A 16,156-nucleotide genomic window follows, 5' to 3' on the forward strand; every position below is an offset into this window, starting at 1 on the left:
TTAAATTGAGAATGGAAATAAGGAATGTATCAAAGAGACAATAACCCGACAAAAGAGCGGAAAACAGCTGAAGGCCACTAATGGGTCTTCAACACAGCAATAATTCACGCAACCGGAGGCGGGCTTCAGTTGGCCCTTAAACAAAAATGTGCACTGGTTCAGCGATAATGAACGGCATACACAACTTCGAAATATAAAAAAGAAACTAAAATTGAAATTAAAAACAACACAGAATATCCTTACTTATTTGTAGGATCAGATCTTTGTATGTCAATTGATGTGTACATTTTTGTAGAAAAACAATCAAAAGAGACCGTTCTTTTTTTTCTTTTTTCTTTTGGTATTTTGTAGACATTTGTAATCTTAATTACATCTATTTGTTCTTTTGAATATTTTCAAAACAGTTTTTTTTATTTTAGGTATTGTACATTAAGAAAAACTGGACAATACAAATTGGCTACACAGTCCGATACAGACTCAGGACATTCTGGACGTCGGACTGACCCAGGCGGGACGTCTATGCAAACATTTTCAGAGGGCATTGAAGAATCTCCCGAACGAGAATCGTGTTTTAATCATATAGAAAAACGCAACACGCGAATGTTTACATCTGTGTCTTCAGAAGGACCGTATACCGCTATTGATAAATCTACATATAGTTCAAATGATAATTCAGTGGTAAATAATAGAACAACAAGCTTCAGACCACCAAAAATAAAAAATCCTTATGCATCATATGATAGTTTAGACTTTGAAGATACAGAAGAAGGTACAAATACAAATTCTAGTTCAAATATGCAAACTTCTACGATATCTGATTTTCCTCCTCCTCCACCTCCAGAATTGCTGGAAAATGCCGGACCCCCTACTCCACCCCCACCGCTAAAAAATCAGAATAATGATTATTACCATCAAGAGAACACTGCATATCAGAATGGTGCTACTGAACAAGGAGTTCAGCATTATCAAATTAATGACGATGACTATGCTATTGTGCAAAAACCTAAACGAAAACCTCAAGTAGTGCCAAAACTGAAACAAGCTCATAATCCAATGTATGATCATGTTCCTAGTGCCTCAAATTCTCGGACTTCTCCGTGTGACCATCACGTTTCAGATACGCATTCAGGTGCTGAACGGCCGCAAGAAACCAAAGGTCAATCACCTAAGAGACACCAAGTAGGCTACTTGCCACAACACAACTGTATACTAGAATGTGAAGGCACGCATCCACATAACTTTCCCCCACCTGCTCAAATGAATAGACAACGCATAAACGGAAATGGTTACCCTTCAAATGTTACGTATAGTCCCGAAAGGACAGATTATTACTACTAGTCATATGTTTTACCTATTTATTCATAATATTTTATATACATTTGAAAATAAAATTTGAATTAAATATCTGTTTATACTGATAAATATGTTTTATATTAATATACACGCAGTCATGCTCAACCATTATAGGGCCATTCCCCATGTATTTGTTTCTCTTACAAGGCGAAACTTTGTTTTTTTCTACTGGAAATTCATTGCAAAACCTTTTTTTATCATAAACTTGAAATATTTTATCACCTATTTTCATATTTCCATAAAACAAAATGGTATTCAGTACTATGTGTTGTTGAAGACATTTTGATAGAACAGAAAATATGCTAATGTTCAGGGGAAATTGATCATACATCTTTGGAAATCCAGTAGGTGTTATGTTTTTTGTTGTATGCCTCTGACTTTGATGTTACCAATGTGTTCTGTGTGGTGATTTAATGTACAATCACGAAACATAAATAATCTAGGTGTTAAAAATTTGGACTAGAAAAATAACCATTAAAGAGATACCAGGCCTATAATTAAGAACGCAAGACGCGTCTACAATTTAGACTCGTCAGGAATGCTCGAAAAAAAACCCAGTGCCAAATCGATTGCGGAGTTGAATGCATTGAATACTAAAAAGTCCAAAATAGTGCATTATGATATGAATCCTGTGGATGAGAACCCATGCAGTTGGATACCCGTTACAGTTCTTCAAATAGTATCAGTTGAAAAAGATGCAAGGATACTTTCACATGGAGCTTTGTCATGAACGATTTACATGTCATGTCCCATGTACTTTAAAAGTTTAAATCACAATTTTGTAGATTAATGTGCAGTTGAAATTCTATATTCAATTGTGATAAAAAAAAATATAAAAAATTAACCCTATTCATACTCAACATTACTTGAGGTCAAATATCAAAATGTTTGTCTGGTTCCACGAAGGATACTCCCAATAAGAATACAATTAATTACTTTAATTCAATAATAGCATTTCTGAACAATTTTCCTTTAAAAAAATATTCCTACTTTTATTTATTTTTTGGTATTTAACGGAACTGTTAAGCATCGCTGTATGGCTTTTTCGGGGCGGCCAGTTTTTATTAATGGAGGAAGCTGGAGTGCCCGGAAGAAACTACAGACATTCGATAGGGAAAAGTGACAATCCTAGTCAATTAAGATTGGAGTCGAATGCACTCGCATGAGCGGGGTTAGAACTAGGTCCCTTTTTAAATAGAGAAAACAACACGTTGTATAATTTCATTCACCTCAGAAAGTTACAAAACCTTTGAATAGACTTATTAAGAAGGGATATAATTACGATACTGTTGTCAAGTCATTAAAGATTGCCGCGATGATATTTTGGCGTTAATATTGAGTCACTGATAAGGTCTTTGCATCGGAACTAAACACATTTATTCTAAAAACAGTTGTTGGCATGACACGGGTTATGTTCTTCTCATATATGTTATGATGGTATGATACTAAACCCCTAACGGGAAGGATTGTGCCTGATGTTCATATGATGAAATCATAATCTTTCAGTCAGTTTAATTGAAGTCTGGAGCTGGCATGTCAGTTAACTGCTAGTAGTCTGTTGTTATTTATGTATTATTGTCATTTTGTTTATTTTCTTTGGTTACATCTTCTGACATCAGATTCGGACTTCTCTTGAACTGAATTTTAATGTGCGTATTGTTATGCGTTTACTTTTCTACATTGGTTAGAGGTATAGGGGGAGGGTTGAGATCTCACAAACATGTTTAACCCCGCCGCATTTTTGCGCCTGTCCCAAGTCAGGAGCCTCTGGCCTTTGTTAGTCTTGTATTATTTTAATTTTAGTTTCTTGTGTACAATTTGGAAATTAGTATGGCGTTTATTATCACTGGACTAGTATATATTTGTTTACGGGCCAGCTGAAGGACGCCTCCGGGTGCGGGAATTTCTCGCTACATTGAAGACCTGTTGGTGACCCTCTGCTGTTGTTTTTTATTTGGTCGGGTTGTTGTCTCTTTGACACATTCCCCATTTCCATTCTCAATTTTATACTGCATTCACTAATCAATAGTACACATATGCTGTAACTACGAAGTAATGTAACAAATGTTACTAAATTTCAATATAAATGGTCATTTGTTTTCCATTTTGTTAAATTGTTCCCTTTATCTTTTTTCAACTTGGATGTGAAAAATAGTGTAAGTGTTCGGTATACAGGAAGTTGTTGAAGATGAATATATGTAATTCATGTATGACATGGTATAACTTACTTAGTTTATAAACCCTGAAACCATATTTGAGAAATCCTTGTAATGTAGGTCATGAGGAAACGCGACGAAAATTTTCAACTTGGATGTCATATGTATAACTGATGTTAGTTTTCGGTAAACAGGAAGATGTTGAGTGATGAATCTGAAAATGCATCACACAGTATAGCTGACTCATATAAACGATGTAAACCATGAAACCAAATTTCTGAAATCTTGTAATGTAGTTCCTGAGAAAGATGCGACGAACAATATTCATGGTACGAACAGACGGACTGACGGATGGACGAACGAGCTGACTGATGGACTGATGGATGGACCTACGGATTGATAGGCCGAGACGTAAAACATATACTACACTTTCTATTTTAAAGCGGGAGTATAAAAAAAAATCTATTCATACTCAAAATTACATGAGGCAATATCTCAGAATGTTTGTCTGATACCACTAAAATATTATTTTATTTTCCAATAAAAGCATATGGGAACAATTTTCCTTTAAACATGAAAACCACAAGTTATATAATTGCATACATACAACGTTCGCTAAATACTTAGTCTAGTACACATATGCTGTAATGACGAAGTAATACAACACATGTTACTAAATTTCAATATAAATGGTCATTTGTTTTCCATTTTGTAAATAATTTTCTTTATCGTTATCATTTATTACTTATCCATGGTCATCAATTATAATTCAAAGGTTTGTTGTAACGGAAAACTTACAAAAAGTTGAATGCATGTTGACTACAACATGAATATTAGACAAACCCTGTATACGTTTGTTGTGTCTGTGTGTCTGTTCTATTCAGTAATACATTGGTAAGTACAAACCATCAACAATTACCTCTCGCAAAATGAAGAATGTGCATGTACATTATATAAACCTGCAACAACCAGGCCGATATCGTGCATAAAGATTAACAAAATAGGTAAAAAATGTATGTTTGTTTTAGAGAGTGTAGAGTGAATTGCACACGCGCGTCACTGGCATCCGGTCAATTGCATAAAAAGTAAAATAAAAAAAAATACTGAACTCAGAGGAAAATCTAATCGGAAAGTCCATAAAAGTCCATAATCACAGGGCAAAATCAAATGACAAAACACATCAAAAACGAATAGACAAGAACTGTCTGTAGAAAATTGTGGATTAAACCTGGTTTTATAGCGCTAAACCTCTCACTTTGATATCAGTTTCATCAAATTCCGTTATATTTACAACGATGCATGTTTTTAAAATTACACAGGTTTTGAGTTTTAATTAATTACTTACTAACTGCCCGGTATGCCATTGGCATGTAGGGCAGCATCAAAGGTTCTCCATTTCTGTCTGTCTTTGACCATCTTTTCTACGGTACCCCATGTGTTATTCATGGTCTACAGTTTTAGTTTGGTCCGCTTTTTGTACTGTGATTATTTCCATACATTGTTAAGTGATCTGAATATATTTCTGGCTTTGTTTAATCTGTTCATGATGTCATTTCCTTCAGCTCCATCGTTTCTTATTGTACTTCCTAGGTATATAAAGGTTTCAGTGATGGGAAGATCTTTTCGATATACTATGATGACTTCTTTTTTCGTTTGGCTGATTTTAATTCCAACTTGACTGGTAAAAGTATTGTGGCGGTTTGTCTTCTCTTGTAAATGATGGTGGATATTTGATAAAAGAGCTAGATCATCAGCAAAATCAAGATCTTCTAATATTGATGAAATGTTCCATCTTATTCCTCTTGGAGCATCTTCTATTGTTTTTCTCATAACCCAATCAATGATCAAATTGAAAAGAATAGTAGGCATCATACATCCTTGTCTAACTCCTGTTTTACCTCAAACCATATATTGATATGCCCTACACTGCAAGTGAAATTGTTTTAGGTTGCATTTCTGTAAATATTGACAATGCAATTTCCCATACTAGGAACTCCTTTTACGGCTAAAACTGTACCACTTTTACTATGAAGTTTTGAAAAAAATCTTATCCTAGAATTGAAAGTTCATATGCACCACATGTTTTTTCAAAGGTCAAAATATAGGGCTGTGCGGCATATTTTCAACGTTTATATGCCCTGAACTGCTCAGAGTTTAAACTAACACTAATTTTCTTAACTACCCCTACCTCGAATGAAAGTTTACCACATATTTCAATGTAAAAAATATGCACATGTGTATTTACTGGTAACATTCCCAAGTTATGTCTCTGTGATATGGAACACAGAGAGCATAACTGGGAACCAGTATGTAAACAAAATTAATTTTCTATGAATATTCAAGATCTCCCCAAAAGAGGCGTGTTTTGAGAAACAGCTGTATTTACAAAGTGCAACCTATAGAAACTTATGATAAGCTCAATTATTTCTTTTGGAATTCCATATCGTCTAAGTCTTCACCACAAGCTCTATCTGTTGACTGTCAAAAGCCTTCTGGAAATTCACGAAGTTGATGTAAAGCTGCCTTTGCAATTCTGTACATTATTGATGATGTTACGTAAAGCAAAAATTTGATCAAAACATCCTCTACCTTTACGAAATCCTGCTTGCTCCTCTCTTATCTGTTTATCAACTGTATCTATTATTCTTTGAATAACAATTTTTGCCATGTTTTTACTGGGAAGTGACAAAGAGGGTTATCCCTCGACAGTTGTTGCAGTCACTAAGAGCTTCCTTCTTGGCTTACTTTATTATCATGCCTTTGGTCCAATCGTCAGGTATTATTTTCCCTTCTCATATTGAAGTTAATAGTGATTAAAGAATTTCAGCTGCAATTTCTGGGTCGGCATTGAACAGTTCTGCATTCAAACAGACAAACAATAGTACACATGACACAACATAGAAAACTAAAGAATAAACAACACGAATCCCACCAAAAACTAGGGATGATCTCAGGTGCTCCGGAAGGGTAATCAGTTCCTGCTCCACATGTGGCACCCGTCGTGTTGCTTATGATATTACACATCCGGTACAATGTACGAAGAGATGATTTCAACTTCACCCTTTCGAACTCTTGATTTAATAGCTTCCTTGTGAGCAACAACCCTCTATCAAGAAAATCATGATAGGTAATGCAAGCACGTGAATATCGTATCAATTGGGAGATATATACACCGTATGCAGGTGCTGCTGGAATGTTGCTACTTAGAAATGGAAAGTTCACAATTGGAAAGCTGAAATTATCTCTTTTGTCGTAAAGTTTTGTTTTCAATCGACACTCATTGTCAATTTCTGGATGTAAGTCAAGATTTGAGGCCGACTTAACTGTATCTGTTGTATCCTTTATCTCTAGTTCAATGGGAGTCACCAAATTTTGAATTATTTAGTGACAGAACATCATCTATATAGCGGAAAATAGAGTTAAAGGATATTGCTAACTTCTTATCTTTCTTCCTAGGAAGTTCCTGTATAAAGTCAGCCTCATAATGATAAAGAAACAAGTCGGCAAGAAGAGGGGCACAATTCGTTCCCATTGAAATGCCAATATTCTGTTGAAAAACACGTCCTCCGAACGTAACAAATATGTTGTCAATCAAGAAATCAAGCATCTTGATAATGTCTGTTTCAGAGAATTTTTTGTTTGAATCAGAGTGATCCTTTACAAAGTATGATTTATCCCTTCCTAAGACAAGATACTTGTATCTTCGTTGGCCATTCTTTTTAATGAAACAAAGCAATATCAACTCTTTCAATTTGTCTTTTAGTTTAGAATGTGGAATACTTGTATAAAGTGTAGAAAAGTCAAATGTTTTAATACTATTACAAGATGAAAGAGAGTTAGATTGTATGTATTCTAAAAGATCTTTGGAATTTTTAAGTATCCACATCTTATTCACGCCACCTCTAGAATAGGCAGTTTCACAATAACTTTGAAGCCCGTCTTTGATTGCTGATAAAATTGATGTTAATAATTTAGAAAGAGGTTTCGTGGAGCACTTGGAAGACCCAGCAATATACCGTTGCGTTGTTTGTAAGGACACTTATGCAGTTTAGGTATCCAATACAGTGATGGAAGATCCAGTTCATCATCTTTGGTTGAAATTCCAAAGAAACATAGAACAGACCTATGATTATCCAAGATTTCCTTTTTGGTAAGTGTCGTGAGGGTATATGTTGGGTTTCCAAGTGAATTGTAAATACCTAATTCGTTTATCAAGCAGTTAATGTAATGAGTTTTATACACAGAAACATGTTGTTTGGGTCTTTATCTGCGGGGACAACAACATAGTTGTCATGAAGGTAAAATAAGTGCTTTGCAACATTAGGGTCTTTAAAGATTGATGTAGCATGCATGGGCATTGATAAACCCATTCAGTTTCTTAATTCTGATTTGTATTAACGACCTCACTGCCTTAATCCATTCGGAAAGAGTGTCTACGTCTTCTTTCTTACGCTTAGCCCATTGCCTGGCATAATCCTCGACTAAATCCATCAACATTTTAAAGTTGTATTTCCAATTGATGGATTTTGGCTCACGATATTTTGGACCTTTCGATAACACATTTCGTAGGGAAGTGTTATTAACAATGTTGAGGTCACCGGTTATAACGTGGCTAGCCGGATCACATGTGAATTAGGAACTAGCACACGTGCAATCAGGATGTTTAGACTTGAAGTCGTCAATACTGAGATCCTGCAAAACGTGTTTGTAATTGAAAATGTTAGTTGGTATACTAGGTATAAGAAATGATTGGAATAAGGAGGTATTTTCGATTGAACCAATTTATGATGAAGGATATTGCTTAAGTTGACGCCATCTAGACCTTTGTTGGCAAAGGCAAGATTAAGGAAAGATCTTTTCTCTTTTTCATCTTTTCCAATGCGGACTGGCTTGAAAAGTCTGTGACTTGCAATATCCGAAATTATAGCTGTAAGTTTGCATTGGTTTGAATGAGGGTTTGTAACATTGGTTTCCAAACATAAATGGAACAGAGAATGAAGTTTAAAAGGGGTAATGAATAAAGTTTCGTGCGAATGTGATAAATACCTAACGGCTTTTGTATAAATGGCAGCTAGTCATTAATAGAGACATCATGCAGAGTAGGTGATGTATAATGACGATGACCATGACTGCGTCTACGTCGAGGAGTAGAGTTAAAAATATTCGTCACATTCACCTAGCTACACGAAGGACTAGATAGAATACCTTTACCATCAATTTTGTCATTGCAACCATATGGTGTCGCAGTTCCTAATTGTCTAATCCAGTAGTCCTCTTTTTGTCTACGGAGAGGCGTTGCAAGATTAGGATTGTTAGAACTATTGTATATTTTTTTGATAATGCGTACTGTCATAGAAACGATGGAATGATCGGGCTGATTGAAATGCTGGTAAAGAATGTCGTTAGCATTGAGGTAAATGTCTGATCTATGACCGTATATACGTTTGCTTAGCCTTGCTTTCGTTTCACCGACGTATACCAATCCGTAAAGGTTGCAATCTAATCCGTAGACGACATTATTCGATTTAGAATTCAGATCATCGTAACTTCTGGTATAATATGACTTCTTAAAATTGGGAATGGAAATGGGGAATGTGTCAAAGAGACAACAACCCGACCATAGAGAAGATAACAGCAGAAGGTCACCAACAGGTCTTTAATTCAGCGAGAAATTCCCGCACCCGGATAAATTAAATTGCTAGTGAATTCAGCATCTGTTATTAAAATTTGACAAGTTTTGCAGCCTTTGATCTCACGTTTCGAAATACGATAGTATTGTTCTGTGTCATAAAAATCCAAAATGTCTTTAAGGAGAACTGAACATGGCTGTATATGTGTAATATTGCCATTTTCACTAGTACGATGATCTGAATGAGTCCTGTTTGAGATATTTTTCATGTCTGGTGATGAGAGGACATCTGCCATATCAGACGACGACGTGTCCACGGTAACGTCTGTTTCGGACCTTTTTATACTGGGCGACGTCCGAGCCAGTTTCCTGTTTGATATTTGTAAGTTCATGCAATTTAAGTTTTGCTACTGGGCGGATGATGTCCTCGGGGACAAATTGTCCACCAGCAGAGACATCGACCCAGTGGTTATTAAAGAGGGAAGAAAGATACCAGAGAGACAGTCAAACTCATAAATCGAAAATAAACTGACAACGCCATGACTAAAAATGAAAAGGACATATAAAGGCAACATTAGTATACTGCTGTTCAAAATTCATAAATCGATAGAGAAAAAAACAAATCCGGGTTACAAACTAAAACTGAGGGAAACGTATCAAATATAAGAGAACTACGACACAACAGAGACACAACACCGAAATGTAACACACACAGACACGAACTATAATGTAACAATGGCCATTTTCATAATACATAGTTTTGCAAACAGTAAGTTTTATAAAATGACTATATAATAGATATACGTGATTAAACTAAAGTGGTGACTAGCTATATAATAAAAACGAATACATTACAAAAGAACAGCCCCTGTTAGCCATAGTCAATGCAACGCCCAAAGTGACGTCACATTTAAATTTCTAAAACGTGTTCCGAAAATTAAGAAATAATTTGGATGAAATTCAAGACACTAGACAAACAATAGTACACATGACACAACATAGAAAACTAAAGAATAAACAACACGAACCCCACCAAAAACTAGGTGATCTCAGGTGCTCCGGAAGGGTAAGCAGATCTTGATCCACATGTAAATTTTCCCCTGTTCACCCTTTTCTGGTGCTTCTTCTGCTTCTTTTGCTTGTCTAGCAAGATCTTCCATGTGGGTCAACATTTACAATTAATTCTCCATAGGCGGTAATGGTAACGTTTTCCTCCGTTGCTCAGTCCATATCATTTACTTGAACATGTATGATGGCTCATATTGAAGCTGATACATTTATACATGTCTGGTTAAATTTTCGCGGTGGCAAGTGAGATTACTTTTTTCGCAAATTGCTGGACCCCGGAAGATGGTGAAAAATGTCACTCTCCTCATGAAATAATCCCAAAATTCTGATCATAAAATTCAATAAAAAATTGTCCTTTCTAATAATTTATTTCAGGACGAATCTTCATATTTCTTTTCTCATCACATCAGCTCTATAAAACAGTTCTTATTGTTCATGTATGTCCATTTTTAAAATCACAGCATCCACAATTGTATGGCGGACTAATATTTTTTTTTTAATTACGTCATCTGAGTTCCTCATCTCAAGGTCTATTAGGGATCCTGACCCATGTAAGCTCTTTTGTCTGCTCTAGCCATTCGCTTAACATATTTGTCTAGTATTATATAGCTTGTTTTATGTCTCTTGCTTGTAGCCTTTCAGATTTTGTGTCTAGTATCTTCTTGTTCATATGACATCTTTTTTCTGTAACCTTCCAATTACCTGGTGTTATTCATTTCTTCATCTGTTTACCTTGTTTAAAACCCAGACAGTCCTCGCTAGTTGTTTTGTATATTGTTCTTATTTGAGTTCACTTCTGTTGTTTCGGCTGTCATCATTTTAGGATTATCTGTCAGACCTTGAAACTTGTTCTTCAATTGAAGAATGAATGCATTCTTTACAATGTGAACTTGTGATTATTCAATACCATAACGTGTAGGGAGAAGTGTTTTAAGTCCTACACTCTTCAAATTTATCTTGATATTTGCAGTATAAACAAGGTGATGGTCACTACCAACATCTGCTCCCCTTCTTAACTTTAACATCTTGTAATGAACCTCACCAAGTATCATTTATCATAAGGTGGTCAATCTGATTATTATCCCTTCCATTCGGAGACACCATGTTAATTTATGTATATCTTGATGTGGAAAGAGTGTTCCTCCTACTACCAGATTGTAAGCTGTACATCTTTCTACTAGTCTTTCTCCATTATCCTTTATATTACCACATACATGTTTACCTAATATTCTGTCAACATCAGTGTTGCTGTTTCCCATTTTGGCATTGAAATCACCCATCACCACCAGAAGATCATGACGTGGTACCAATCTCACTTCTGCTTGAAGTTGTTCGTAAAAGGTGTCTTTCACAGTTTCATCACCGCCATTTGTTGGTGTGAACTCCTTTCAATTTTGCAGTTATAAATTTATTATTAACAGGTTTCAATTCGGTAAGTCCCTTCTCAGTGTCTTTCTTTTGGATGATGGCTACTTCTTCAAAATGATGGTTATCAACTCTGCCAAAGTAAAGAACTGTGTCTCCTGTGTCTGTCTTTATTTTACAAGAACATGTCCAACTACTTTCACTTACTCCCAAAATGTTCAAGCTGTATCGCCTTATTTCTGATGTGACCTGTGCAAGTTTCCCAATTTCATACATAGAACGTGCGAAAATCCTATTCTGATTTTTGCTTTAGCGCTCAGCACTTCATTCCTGCCAGCAGCTTCCTCGCGACTTTCATCACTGACAATCATACTATTTTCTTGAAGGCCTATTCGCACAGCGGTTGTGTTTGATTCCTTTGTTGCTGTTTCTGTAACTTAAATCTTTTTACACGAGAGAGCTGTTGGCCCTTTTGCCGAATCCCTACATATAGTGCCAGGGATTTTTTGGCGAAGTTTCCTTCCTCTAGCTAAGTTGTAGACCAACGCGGACGAACCATTATCTGCTCGTTTTTATATCAGAGTTTTTTTCCTCCTAGATAGATTACCTTGCAAGGTAACCGTTCATCATCTAACTGGCTATTTACCCATAGTTAGGGCAAGGTTGATGAAAGTAAGGGCGTGTCCACACATCGGTGGGTCTACACTCTGGATCTTTATGGCCCTTGCTGCTGCAAGATCTTCTACAGTAAAGCCTAAAATACTAGATCCTAGTTACCATGTGCTATCGCGGGGAGGCACTGTAGAAGTCTTGACAGTGCAGAGGCTATGTACTGGCAGGAGAGGCTCACTCACTCGGCTCTCTCTTCGCTCACATATATTTTTTCCATGTAATGCCATAGCATGTACTTTATGTTTTTGCAAATAAAATATTCATTTACTTATTCAAATATGTCATACAAAAAAGTGTATTGAGACACTTTGCGATAGAGAGTGTCCTATTTTCAGAAGAATTTTCGTCCATCTTTTTTTTCAATGTATTGATACAATTTGAAGCTTGTTTTTTAACTACGTCTTTTTGTCTTCAACCTTATAATACGACAAAAAACTAAGAATGGGCCTGGTTTGTATTTACTGAACTCCTTCTATCAATATGACAGACCATGTTTAACTGTTACCCTTACGCTTTAAATTAATTATACAATCTGTACATTACACCAATTCTCCAGAAAGTATCAAAAGATTGTTTAAAGCGACACTTACTTTACTCATGTTATGAATAAAATTGTCTCATATAAATTTAAGAATGCAGTAATGCAACTATGGTACTGTCGTAATCATTGTTTGTTGGGATTCGGAATGTTTGACATAGAGCACAAAATGAATCACCCGAGCTTTGATAACTTTTTCAAATAATTTCAAGATACAGGACTTTTTCAAATAATTTCAAGATACAGGACAGTAAAATAACTACTAGTAGTCTGTAACTATCAGATGAAGTCTAGCACTCTGTTCCAATTTTGAATATAGGACCAGGAAGGATAAGCGTCTAGATATCCAGTATTCGAACGTGTTTGTTTTTAATAACGATGATATATAATGCTGACATTTTATAAGCAATACATTAATGATTCTTTGTAACATCATGGTCATTCATTGATAGATTTCATCGATATAATCTCTTAATTTGTTGGTATATATTATGTTTTCTCCGACACGAATATGTAGTGTATTAAGAACTTTTACTCGACCTAATGCCAGTGACCGACTTTTACTTGCACTGAGGTTTAATTTTGTTCCATATTAAATTATCACTCTGAATTTAAAATGAAATACCCCTACTTAAATTTAGCCCAACAATGTTCGATCTTCAAATTTGCTATGTAATTATTTTTTTTCTTCCCTCAGCGGGATTCGAACACTAGCTTCTGTGACATCATGGCAACATATTAACCTGCACCGTGACCAGCGACCATCTTGGCTACAAAAAGAATGTAACTTTCGGTGGTCGATATAATGCCTTTCCTCGTCGGCTTTATCTATTAATCATTTTCACAAAGATGCTCGATTAACTACAGGAACGATTAGTCCTGGTATGGCTTATAGAGAATTTATATTTACAATGGTGCTGGTTGTCACATCTCTAGTGTTCCGTATTGTTATTCTACAGAATACCTCTTTACTGGTACGCCAGTTTTTAAAGTATTTTTTTAGTTTTTTTTTTTATCAAAAACAAACTCATTTATTACTTGATAGATTTAACATTGACGTATGCATTTGTTCTATTCACAGGTGCATACAAAATCTGCCAAACCAACAACCGCTGCTGGAAATCATAAGTAAAAAAACTTCTATACGAAAAATACCTGATAGTCATCATTCTCACATCATGAGATTGGTTAATAGAGAAACCCCTAGAGAGGTGACAAAACGTGTGGATTCCGATCAAGAACATAAGAAAGCTTTCAGATTCTATATTTATGATATACCTGAACTTTTGAATACAAATATAACAAATTGTAAATTCGTACAACCGTTTATGTGTGTTGACTTTCAAGATAGAGGTTTTGGCACAGAAATGTTTGTAGATGGTTTAGATGAGGAGATATCATTCCGAGCCACAAGTCAATTTAGTATAGAGATGATTATCCATAATAAACTGAAGACTAATAGGCTACGGACGTATAACCCAGATGAAGCTGATGTGTTTTACGTGCCAGCATATTTTGGATTACTAGAATTGTGCTATGAAGAATCTACACGTAAAAAATTTCAAGTTCTTCGAAAACTTATGAGAAAGAATATTTACTTCCATAGTGGAAAACCTCATATATCAACACTTGGTTTATTGTATGTTTGGATGCCTCCTGACGTAAATCTAGAGGCCCATTTTGAAAAGAATGGTAAGCAAATGTTGACATTTTTAACTTATGAATCAGTGCACACTAAATCGACAGATTCTCTGTCTGAAATAGTTATTCCTTATCCTTCATATGGACATTTTTTACATTCAAGGGAAAGAACTCTTTATACTAATCCTTTACAATCCAGAAATATATTCATTTTGATACCAATTGGAGAAAATTATTATGAGCATTCTAAACGTTATGATCTTTTAAGAGATGTAACAATGGTTACAGATGCATCTTACGACTACTTTGTGGAAGAAAACATTAATAAAACATTTGAGTGCGTGCAATATATCACCGGAGAGTGTCCCCAGGTTATTACCCAATACGTCATACAGTGGATGCAACATTCGGTATTTTGTCTACAACCACGTGGGGACACAGACTCCAGAAAATCATTCTATGATTCAGTGATGAGTGGATGTATTCCCGTAATTATACCAAAATCAACCAATCCGTATGCGTTTCAAGATTTCATAGACTATGAAAAGTTTTCGATAATTTTACCGTTCAGTTATTTAGACCTGGGTAATGAAAGTATTAATGATATATTGGCTGATATTCCAAGGTACAAGGTTGTAAGTCTCCATTCAAACGTCAGAAAAATAGCACAATATCTACAGTATTCAATATCTGAGAATGAAGAGGTAAAAGAAGAAAGTGATGCTCTGCAACTTATTTTCATGGCATTGTCTGATCGCTTTAAAATTCCGTATGATAAAAAACGTCTCTATAACCTGCACACTAATGATGATAATGAATATGACTAATTTAGTATTTATATATATTTTAGGGATTTGTCAACTGCTTCAACGATATAATGATAAATACTGTCACAAACTTTACCTTAATGATTGTAAAATATGTAGTAGACCTAAATCAAGTCATATCGTATATAAAATGGTGTACATCTCAACAACAATAAAACATGTAGGACTTACAGTTGTTAACTTCTATGTCATTTGGTCCCTGGTGAGTTCTATCATTGACAATCATATATCACATCTTATTATTGTTATATTTACAAGCTAGCTTTTATAAAGGACTAGCATCTCCACAAGGTAAAGAATTCAGTGTTAACATGAATAATCGTTGATATATCATCAAAAATAAATTAACTGTTGTTAACATTTTACATACAAGAGCAACGGTATATATATATACATGTACTGACAGACAGAACGTGTTTTAACAAACAAGGCCGCATGGTTGCCTTTAATTGCTTACATCTACTTCATTTGGACTTCGGTGGATAGTTGTCTCTTTGGCAAACATACCAGATCTAATTATTTTTATGTATCAACAGTAGCAAAAATATATCAACGAACAAGACATCTCCAGAGCAATGATTTATGTTGACAAATAAGATATATCAAGAGAAACAAACACCACGTACTGACAAATTTGTCCCATTAAACAAGCCATGTCAAGAGATACGAGATCGTGTATTGACAAGCAGCACATATATGAAGATAACGAGAACATGGACTTGCAAACAGGACATTTCATACAAAAGTAACAAGAATAAATACTGACAAACATGGCATACCAATAGTAATGAGACCATGACATATCAAGAGTAACGAGAACAAAGAATGGACGTCAAGTTGGTTACTTATTCCTTATTCCTTATTCGTTACCTATTCGTTACTTATTCCTTATTCGTTACCTATTCGT

The 16,156-nt window shown here is 35.2% G+C and overlaps 3 protein-coding genes across 4 annotated transcripts in view; 2 read left to right on the top strand and 1 right to left on the bottom strand.

Moving 5' to 3' along the window:
• The window catches only part of LOC139512836 (uncharacterized), a 42,557-nt gene extending 41,155 nt beyond the window's left edge, over positions 1–1,402 (top strand). For both annotated transcript variants that reach the window (XM_071300769.1, XM_071300770.1), the window contains exon 8: positions 420–1,402. In XM_071300769.1, coding sequence (XP_071156870.1) covers positions 420–1,338 — 919 coding nt within the window. In that variant the 3' untranslated portion in view covers positions 1,339–1,402. The remainder of the gene's footprint in view (positions 1–419) is intronic.
• Positions 1,403–4,994: 3,592 nt separating this feature from the next.
• LOC139511000 (uncharacterized) lies at positions 4,995–5,339 on the bottom strand. The gene has a single exon (XM_071297564.1). It carries the CDS (start codon positions 5,337–5,339, stop codon positions 4,995–4,997), a length of 345 nt encoding a protein of 114 aa, XP_071153665.1.
• Positions 5,340–13,874: 8,535 nt separating this feature from the next.
• LOC139510663 (uncharacterized) lies at positions 13,875–15,288 on the top strand. The gene has a single exon (XM_071297212.1). The coding sequence runs from the start codon at positions 13,960–13,962 to the stop codon at positions 15,247–15,249; it is 1,290 nt and encodes a 429-aa protein (XP_071153313.1). The 5' UTR covers positions 13,875–13,959; the 3' UTR covers positions 15,250–15,288.
• The last annotated feature ends 868 nt before the right edge of the window (positions 15,289–16,156 follow it).

This window comes from Mytilus edulis, chromosome 2 (genome assembly GCF_963676685.1).
Source record: "Mytilus edulis chromosome 2, xbMytEdul2.2, whole genome shotgun sequence".
Taxonomy (NCBI): Eukaryota; Metazoa; Mollusca; class Bivalvia; order Mytilida; family Mytilidae; genus Mytilus; species Mytilus edulis.